The following is a 10,405-nucleotide window of genomic DNA, read 5'->3' on the forward strand; positions in this document are numbered from 1 at the left end:
CGCTGAGATGCTGCTCATCTCTGGTTCAGATTGCATAACAGGCTTTTCATAGGTTGCCCTGAGCCCAACCTCTTCTCCAAAATAAATTGAGGGTCTTTGCTCTGTGCTCCCAGAATGGCAGATGCACTGTGTCTATCATTTCATGTTTGTTGCCGGAAGTCTGGGAACTCCTCAAAGGCAGAGACCACCCCTTTTTCATCTTGGTCTTTCTAGCACCCAGCAGGGTACTGTACTCAAAGCATGTGTTCAAAGCATGTTTATTTCACGAATGAGTAAAAACTTCATGAGGCTGCGAGGGCTGAGGAGGACAGTTCCAGGTGTGAGAAAGATCGGTGACTTCTGAGATGTAAGGCCAAACCACCTCTGCCAGGGTCTCCTGCATACTGCCAAGCTATAAATCCCTTTTCACCAGGCTGATAAGAGTCATGGTGTGGGAGGTCTGTTGTGAGAACAGAGCTCTCTGAAGAGCTTTTATGATATTAACAGAGGCACATGAGAAACAAGGGGGACCGAGAGCAGGACAAGGAAAAGAGGAGGAAGCCACATAGAGGAAACTCAGGGGGCATCTGCTATCATGAAAGTGAGAATGTGATTTATGTATATAATCCTTTTTCTGGTCACTGCCCTATTGTGTAGTCATCTTCTGGATCAACCCATTTAATGACTCTGGTAATGATACCTCAGTTTCCTCATCTGTTACCATGGAATGGCAATGATAATAATATTTCCTTTACTATCACATATGGCTGCTTCTCAAAATCAGAGAATTGGTTTTTAATTGAAAAAAAGAGTGTACACTGGATTTACCATGTGGATTAAAGTTTTCATTACTTAGTACTTAAAAGTAGACATGGAGAGTAAAAGCATAGAATAAAGGCAGGTTGAAGACTAAACAAACAAACAAAAAACCAACATTTAGAGGAAACTGAAATGTTGTGGAAGCATAGAAGCCTTCCCTACAGAATTCAAGTTCTAGGGCAAAGGACAGAACCACACATTGGTTAAGAACTAGATAATTGAAGGTTAAAAATGATCTGCTCCTAGTGTAACTTTAGGCAAGTTATTTAACCTTAGAAGGCTCACCATCCTTAGATACAATGAAACAAGAATAAAAATTATATCTACCTTTTTAGTAATGAATGAGATCCATTAATTCTTCCAATGATTACGCATTCACTGTTTGACTATATATGTGACAGACATTGTTTTAGGCACAGGGGGGTACAAATTATAAATCAGATGAGATTGCACAAGCCTGTAATCTTAGCACTCTGGGAGGTTGAGGCAGAAGGGTCCCAAGTTTGAGCTCACCCTGGGCAACTTAGTGAGACCCTGACTCAAAATCAAAAAAAAGAAGACTGAAAGTGTAGCTCAGTGTGAAAGCCCTGAGTTCATCCCCCAGGACCACAAACAAAAAATAAATGAGGCAGATAAGACTCCTGACTTCAGGTTGTTTCCATTCCAACAGGAAAAACAAACAAATGAATGCATAACACAGAATTAAGTAGTAAGAGTCTAGGAAGAAAGATAAAGAATGGAATCTTTTTTTGTTTGGTTTGGTTTTGGTTTTCTTCCAGTATGGGGAATCGAACTCACGACCTTGAGCTTGCTAGGCAGGCTCTGTGCCGCTGAGCTAAATCCCCAGCCCCCAAGAATGGAATCTTAAATATGGAGGGCTTGGCACTGTGACAGCTTTCTGACGGTACCTAGTACTTAGTTCAACATTTTCCTGTCTGAGGGAGACATGGGCACTAAGCCCCTGAGTCTTCCCTGGTCTCCCCTGGATAATCAGACTGGATTCACACAGTGCAGGAAATCCTCACAGGGTGACACATAAATGGGAAGAGTTGTTGCTTTATTTGACATATTGAGTGCCAACCTGTGTGGCTCTGGAGACAGCAAACCAAATAACACCAGTTCCCACCACAGAGTGCCTGGGCTAGTAGGGTAAGATGAACAGATATCCCAGCAGGGCTGAACATGAGGCTGACCACGAGGATCTCTGAGACTATTACTCACTGCATACTATTCCTCCCCCTCTTTTTCGCTTTGTGGCCCAGCCCACCCCAACATCCATCTGTCTCACACAGCAGATGTGCTAATCAGGTCATCAGCTGCCATCAACTGGGTGGAGATGCTTACAGGCAGGATATCTGATTGTGACACTCTCCCCGCCAACTTCTGTCTCAGGACCTGGTCTACATTCCTCCTCCTTGTCCACCACTGACTCTAAGAGAGGATCTGTTGTCACAGGAAGTAGGGATGCCCCATCCCTAAGCACCTGTAAGGGATGCTTACAGGTGGCTACCAGTCAAACCTCTACCTTTCGCAGTGTCTTGGGGAGAGACTTTCTTCGAACCTTGGACAGGATTGAAAAATTGAAGCAAGGCTATTTAAAGCTGGAAAAGGCCCTGAGTGGTTGTCTCATCCCGCTTACCCATGTTACAGAGAAGGAAGAGGCCCCACAAAGTGAACTGAGGTTCTAAATGGGATAAAAATAATTTGTGGCAAAGTTAGGGTCAGAACAGAGATAGAGGAAGCTAGGAGACAATAGTCATTTGTAATATCAATACGTTTTCATAATTTTATCCACAATAGAGCCTTTCTCCCTTCACTTCACTTAGAACTAAAGATTTCAAATCCTAAGAACTTTTCAATATTTTTTATCTTCTATGATTGTCATCCTTTTACTCTAAATTGTCCTTTTGTACGGATTGGCATAGGCCCGTCAGCAGGGATGGGGAAACTGTGTAATCTGTTACATACTGAATGTGTGAGGGACTATCTGGGGCAGTTTTATGAGACGCAGACTGGGTGGGGAAATCATGAAGTTTACCTGGGGTCACAGAGTCAGAAAATGCATCTGTCAGAGTCAAAGCTCTGTGCCTTTAGCGCAGTCCTAGCCATCGCTCCCCCCACATCAGCCAGGAAATTCAGATCAATTCTCTCATTGCTCAAATAAGGGAATATCACATGTAAAGCGTTAACACAGAGCCCAGCAACTAGTAGGTCCTCAGCAAGTAGAAGACGGTTCTCTCTGTCTTTTCCTTCTGGTTTCAATAATAAATAAATTCTGAGTTACTTTTTCTCATGAGTATTCAACACCATTGGCTATACACTTGTGTACAATACATGTACAATATGTGTATAAGACGAGAGAATGTAGACACATGTGGCTATATGATTTGGATTGATTATGGGGAAACATGAAGTGTGTCTGTAGATACTAACCTTACTTGCCAGGAATTTTTGCAAAGGTATTTTTCTGAAAGAGAAAACATCATAAAAATTATCCTATCCTGGGAAGGGAGTTAATATTCTCAACAGAATTTTCTACTGCAGGAAAAGTGCAGGAAAGCAGGCTTGGGCTGGATCCCAGAGAGCAGCACTTCAGCCTGCTCCTCCCAGCTTCCCAGGGCTTTGGCTCAAAGTTCTGGACTTGTCATTTGCTCATGTAAAGTCTCCAGCATATATTGTAGATGAGACATCTGGATTATTTTACGTAAGAAATGGTGCGTCAAGATTTTTAAAGTTTTTTTAAAGGCTAAAACAGAACTTTTCATTAACCTTAAAATGTCCTGAAACTGAACATTATGAGGCCTAACCTTCTCCTTAAACTAATCAGGGAACAGAAATAAGACAGGCTTCAATCCTAAAATCGCTACCTACTAATTTGCACAGGGAAGTTTATGTGAAGCATTCTAGAAGGCAAGTTCACTAGCTTGGTCTGTTTCTTCATGTTCTTACAGATCTCTCTTTTAGGAAAAACAAAGAGTGAAAGAGAGAGCTAAAAGACACTAGGAAAGCATAAACACAGACCAAAGAAATAAACTGGAAGTCACATTCCTAATGTGTAAGTTTTGGAAATAAGAGTTAGCATCATTCAGTGTGAAAATCTTTCTAACAGAAGGCATAGGTCTTCTAGTGCTGGACTTCAATGTACCTCACTCATAATGTGGCTCAAGCAGTCATTTTATAGATATACCAACTAGACCCAAAGATGGGGCTATACACGCAGGGATAGAAGAGAACCAGGTGAACTAATGCTATTGAGCAATTGCTTTAGATTATCCTTTATATGTGCTTGTATGATTAGGTAAAATGTAGAAAACACTAACAAGGAAGACAGAAAGTCTCAAACTGTCTACATAACCAAAACCTGACCCTCCTTGGTAGGGAAGACAGGTAAAGGAGCAAGGTAGAAAGTGATAAAAGAAACCAGGATACAGCTTGATGTGGTGCATATGTATGCAGCCCCCACACTCTGTGATGCTGAGGCAGGAAGATTGCAAATGTCAGCTCCGTGTCAGCAAGTTAGCAACTTATTGAGACCCTGTTTTAAATCAAAATAAAAAATAAAGGGCTGGGGATGTAGCTCTGTGTAAAAGCCCAGGGTTCAATCCCTAGTACTGAGAAGAAGGATGAAGGAGAAGGAGCAAGAGGAGGTTGGTTGGAGGACAAGGAGGAGGGGGAAGGAAAAGAAAAAGAGCTGGGGAGGGAAGGGGGGATGAGAGGGTGGGGAAACGGGGAGAAGGAAAAGCTACCACAATGTCTATGTTAGAGAGCACTTCGAGGAGCTCAGTGAGGGTTTACTAAATAACTAATAATAATGTGGAATGTGGAAGAATGAAGTGGCTAGAAAATGGAATTTTTATAAGTATGTTATGAGTTTTGAAGGAGATGGCCTGCATATTTTATGATCTATGAGTGCTAGGCTGGATGTCCTGGATGCCATTCTCTGCAGAGACTAAGCCATATAGGGCTTCAGGAATTATTTAGCTCTGCCAAGTTTCCATCCTTCAAGAGTAATATGGAGTTGGAAGTGGACTAGTGACTTAATTTTCACCTATAAACTTCTGTATTAATAATATTTTAATATAATTTATGAAATTTATAAAATTTTTATATAATCAATATAGAAAGCAGAATAAGTAGCATTCATTTTTTCCTACCCTGTAGGTACCACTTAATGGTGCAAGAGGAACAGAATTTTCCAGGAAGTGCTGTTCCTCTCCTAAAGGAATATCCTGCAACTAGGTTGACAGCCCAGGGCATTTGGATGGAGGGGTGTAGGATGATGTGAGAAGGTACAGTTCTTTAGATATTCAAAGGCAGCCAAGCACTCAAAATAACTTTCTGTAGTATCTTAGGGTAAATCAGAGATTTTCTTAGAAACACAATATTCCATATGCTCATTCATCCATTCCTTCATGCATTCCCCCAAACACAGCATCTGCTATGCAGCAGGTCTTGTGGGGCTGGTTTAAATAGCAATTCTCTCTCTGCCTTTTTTCTTACTGTGTGCATTTTGGAGCCTCTAGTCACCCAGAAAGCCCCCAGAGCTAGGCAAGTGATGGAGAAAGAGGTGCTAACAATGATGGGCAACTGGCCTTGGGGAGTTCCGGGATCTCTCCCACATGGGGCTCCTGGTTCCACAGGTCGCATTCTTCACTTACTGCCATGCTGACCTGAGTAGTATCTACCCATTTCAAGGGAGTTCTAGCCTCTTCTTTAGGTTAATATTTTATGGGGTAAACTTATTAGATGTGAAAATGCAATCCATAAAGTCCACCACAGGTTCAGGCCTCCTGCATAGCAGTAGAACTATCATCCAGTGGTGCTCCTGAGATTTGATTTTAACATCTCTTCTGCATCCAGCAAGATAGACTCAGAGGTTACACTAACCAACCATGATGCCAGGAGGGCCTCGTTGTAGCCTAACCTTCTCCTTAAACTAATCAGGGAACAGAAATAAGACAGGCTTCAATCCTAAAATCGCTACCTACTAATTTGCACAGGGAAGTTTATGTGAAGCATTCTAGAAGGCAAGTTCACTAGCTTGGTCTGTTTCTTCATGTTCTTACAGATCTCTGTTTTAGGAAAAACAAAGAGTGAAAGAGAGAGCTAAAAGACACTAGGAAAGCATAAACACAGACCAAAGAAATAAACTGGAAGTCACTGTGCTTTACATTCAGAGCTTTATTCTTGCCAAAGTTTGGGATTTGCACTAACTCTGGCAGGATGCCTTGATAAAGAAGCAAAGTGTGCAGGGAAATTGATGAGGTTCTACATTGCTAGAATGACAGGGAAGGGGCTGAAGGCTGGTGAGGTTTCAAAGGGCATAGCCTGGTAGTGAATCCCGGAGCAGGTCTGTCCTTTTGTATTTAACAGCAGCAGTCATCCTCACGGTCACAGCATGCAGGACCTCGGGACCTCATGGGGATAATTCCCAAACAGCAGCACCCCCCTGAGCCACAGCATCCCCCAGAGCCACAGCACCCAGAATTGCTGCACCCAGAGCCGCAGCATCCAGAATCCTCACAGCAGCCGGATGATCCTGTGTTGCAGCCCTGGGGCCGCTGGATCCAACGTCTCAGAGGACTGACCCCGAAGGTCCGGGGAGCGAGACAGCAATAGCTGGTGGAACAGGGAGCAGAGCATGGGTCAGGAACACAGCCCTGGGAGGCTGAGCCACTCGCAGAAGCTTGAGAGTAGTAGGTCTGGCCAGAAGAAGGGTACTGGACATAATATGTCTGGGTCTGGTAGGGAGCTGGACGTTTGACATAGGTCGTCTGGCACGGAGCTGGGCATTGCACGTAAGTTGTCTGGGAGGGTGCTGCGCACTTCACATAGGTCATCTGGCATGGAGGTGGGCACTTCACATATGTCTGGCAGGGGGCTGGGCATTTCACAAAGGTTTTGGTCTGGCAAGGAGCTGGGCCCTTCACATAGGTTTGAGTCTGCCATGGAACTTGGTATTTCACATAGGTTTGAGTTGGAGCTGGAGCTGAAGCTGGGTAATTCATGAAGGCTTGAGCTTGGCCGGAAATAGGGCCTGTCACATAGACAGTTTGAGGCTGGCCAGAGGTAGGCCCTGTCACAAAGGCAGTTTGAGCCTGGCAGAGAGCAGGGCCATTCGCAGGGACAGTCTGGGACTGGCTTGGAGCCTGGCTTTTCACAGAGGCACCACCTGCACCTTGTGCAGCCCCGAGTCCTGAACCTTTCACGCAAGAGGGAAGAAACTGTGGCTGTTTCTGCTGGTCATACATCTTGCTATGGTTTTGCAAAATCTGAAAAGAAAATCTTCATCAGAACTGTGAAAGTGGGCAGGTTTCCAGGGAAACCTGCAGCATCCCCTTAGATAGAATGATCTATCAGCAATGTGGCCATTTAGGAAGTTCATGATCACCCAAAGGTTGTATGCTAGCAGCAGAGTAGACTCAGAGCCAGAGATTCTAGGATCATCTCTTGTACGTTTACCTGGTTATGTGACTTTAGATAGGGTCACTGCTCACTTGTGCAATTCATTTTCCACAATAGAAAATGAAGGCTTCAAAAAACCAGTGTTTACATTTCTACCCAACTCTGCATGTTTCCTCCCTTCTCACTCACTTCAGTATCTGCATTATGAATTACCCTTGTAAAACTCCTATTCTCCAACTTACTTCTCCTGCCACTAAACACAAGAAGCTTCCTCCCTCCTGCACAGCCAGTAATACCCCGGGAAGGCAAATTTACGTTAACTGATCATGAGCCAATATGAACCTCAAAATGAGCTGGACCATGAGCAAAACCAAAGTCAAAGTTGAATACGTTTCCACCACTTCCTCCTTGGAGATGATATCAGGTAGATATCATTTCTCCTCCTTAATAAGGGAACCCAAGAGAGGGCTGCACAAATGCAGGCAGAGAACGAGAGTGAGGAAACCAGTTCTCTGAAATCTCTTCCCAGACAGACTAACCAGCTCAGTACACACTGCTCCCTCTTGTCTTGTGCCCCAGGTGCTGGGCTTTTCTGCCGACTGACCGTCCTCTCCTTCGTGGATGTCCTTGGGGTGTAGTCGTGGCTTGCCCCTTAGCTCAGTTATTCATCCCAACTTCACACAGACTCTGTTTCTTGCCAAATCCCTATCCCAAGTTTGAAGACTTACCTTCTTTCCTGGCAGGAACAAGACTGGAACAGGCTAAAGATTTAAGGAACTGACAGTTGGAGAGACTTTTTATAGGGCAGCAATGAGGCAATTTAATGGCATCTAAATGAAGCATCAACCATCACGAGGATCAGGACTGCTGTTGCATTGGCGAGATTCCTCCCCAGTATGCCTGGCTCTGCAGTCAGAGGCAGGGCATGTCTCTGCTTGATGTGGAGTGTTCCTAAACTTGAGATAAGTGATTTCTGCTATGTTCTACATAAAAATAGTCCATCTTATTTTCCTAGAAGTTATGAATAATGCCTATGCGATGTGTCCTTAATCAAACTGTTTCAAGGCTTCTTGCGTCTTCCAGGTATGGTCAGATTTACCCCAGTGGTCTCTGGCTTAACATGGCATCAAGGCTTCCAAGGAATAACCTGTTCTATGAATCACCAGGTTATTCTAAGATTATTTGGGAACCTTACTGGGTTCTTTTTTTTGTTGTTTTTTTGTTTTGTTTTGTTTTGTTTTTGTTTGTTTGTTTTGTTTTTCTCCGGTACCGGGAACCGAACTCACGACCTTGCGCTTGCCAGGCAGGCGCTTTTGCTGCTGAGCTAAATCCCCAGCCCCCCTTACTGGGTTCTTGATAACTCCAGTCTCCAAGCTCTGTGTCTACACTGTCTCCTCAGCCTTTTCATATTCTCTGATCTCTACCACCTTCACCTTCCTACCCCTCATTCCCAGGAATAAACTCCATAGATCCCAGGGAAAGGAATTCAGCTAAATGAACGCTGTGTGATAACAATCATAGCAGAGTCTAACATTAATCTGAATGTTTTCCATGTGCCAGAAAATTGATGAGGCAGGTACATTTCAGATGGCTGCACCTGAGGCCCTGAAAGACACATATTCATCAACCAAGGCAAGTAAGTAGGGACAACAAAACTTAAGTGTAGCCAATGTGCTTTTATAGAGTTGATCTATACCCCAATGATATGTTGTCCTTCATGTCTGAACATAAGATCAGCCTTGAATCCCTGTCATGTTTCATTTCTCCAAAGCAGTAAATATAGAAGGAGAGGTGGAAATAATATCTACTGAGAATTTACTATGTGCTAAGCATTATTCTAGCTTTTTCCCCTATGTTTAATCTTTGCAATAATCTTGTGAGGTAGGCTACGATCACCCCATTTTAAAAAATGTTTACCTTTTATTAGCACATTTTTGTAGTTCATTTAGTTTACAATCACCTTGGGAGTAGTTACATGTACATGTTACAGCTTGTGTCTTTTTATTTTAATCCCCATCTCCTTCGCTTCCCCTCCCCCTCTCCCACTGGTTCCCCTGTCTCCTTTTTTACACTTGTTGATATTATTTGTCTTAGCTCATGTTGTGGCATATAATGTTTACATTAATTAGGATTATTAGGTTCCTTTACATGACATATCTTTATTTTTCTTATTTTCCCTTCCACTCCTTATTACTCCTTGCCCTTATTCCCTTGGACCACTTCCTTACTGCAAAAGATCCACCCCCTTGTCCCTTTCTATCCATCCTATGTTATCTTTTTTGTTTGTACTTGGCCTCCCTCAAATGAGAGATACCATACGATATTTAAGTTCATGTGTCTGGTTTATTTAACTCAATGTTATATTTTCCAGGTACATCCATTTTCCTACAAATGTCTTAAGTTTGTCGTTCTTTACAGCTGAGGAGTGTTCCATTATATAGAGGTACCACATTGTGTTTATCCGGTCATCTGTTAATGGGTATACAGATTGCTTCCAGAAATTAGCTATTACAAATTGTGCTGCTATAGACATTGTAATGCAAGTATCATGGTAATAAAATGACTTAAGCTCTTTGGGGAAAGTACTTAACATGGGGGATAGCTGGATCCTATGAAATTTCTAATTTCAGTTATTTAAAAAATCTCCATACTGATTTCTATAATGATTGTACTAGTTTACATTCCCACTAGCAATAAAGGTATGTTCCTTTTTCACCACAGCAGTGCCAGCATTTGTTATTGGTTGATTTTCTAATGATTTTCATTCTTTCCAGAGTAAGATTGAATTTTAGGATTATTTTAATTTGCACTCCTCTAATGGCCAAAAATGTTGAATATTTTTTTCATATATCTATTGACCATTTGTATTCCTTCCTCTGTGAAGTGTCTGTTCAATACTCTTGCTCATTTTTTGACTAAGATTTTAAGTTTAGGTGGTTTAACTTTTTTGAGCTCTTTTTATATTCTAGATATTAGTCCGCTGTCTGAAGAGTAGTTGGCAAAACTTTTTTCCCATTCTATAGGTTGTCTCTTCACTCTACTGATGAATTCATTTGCTGTGCAGAATCTTTTCAGTCTGATATAATCCCATGTGTTGATTCTTACTGCTATTTCTTGTGCAATTTAAGTCGTTTAGAAAATCCTTTCCAGGGCTGGGGATTTAGCTCAGCGGCAAAAGCGCCTGCCTGGCAAGCGCAAGGTC

General features: G+C 42.6%; 1 protein-coding gene across 1 annotated transcript; it reads right to left on the reverse strand.

The window, feature by feature from the left end:
- Positions 1 to 5,961: 5,961 nt before the first annotated feature.
- LOC102014726 (chromosome unknown open reading frame, human C1orf68) lies at positions 5,962 to 7,993 on the reverse strand. The gene is made up of 2 exons (XM_005414624.2): positions 7,932 to 7,993; positions 5,962 to 7,070 (listed from the first exon to the last, which is right to left on the reverse strand). Exon 2 carries the CDS (start codon positions 7,047 to 7,049, stop codon positions 6,165 to 6,167), a length of 885 nt encoding a protein of 294 aa, XP_005414681.1. The 5' UTR covers positions 7,050 to 7,070; positions 7,932 to 7,993; the 3' UTR covers positions 5,962 to 6,164.
- Positions 7,994 to 10,405: the final 2,412 nt, after the last annotated feature.

This window comes from Chinchilla lanigera, unplaced genomic scaffold (genome assembly GCF_000276665.1).
Source record: "Chinchilla lanigera isolate Chin_1 unplaced genomic scaffold, ChiLan1.0 scaffold00191, whole genome shotgun sequence".
NCBI lineage: Eukaryota > Metazoa > Chordata > Mammalia > Rodentia > Chinchillidae > Chinchilla > Chinchilla lanigera.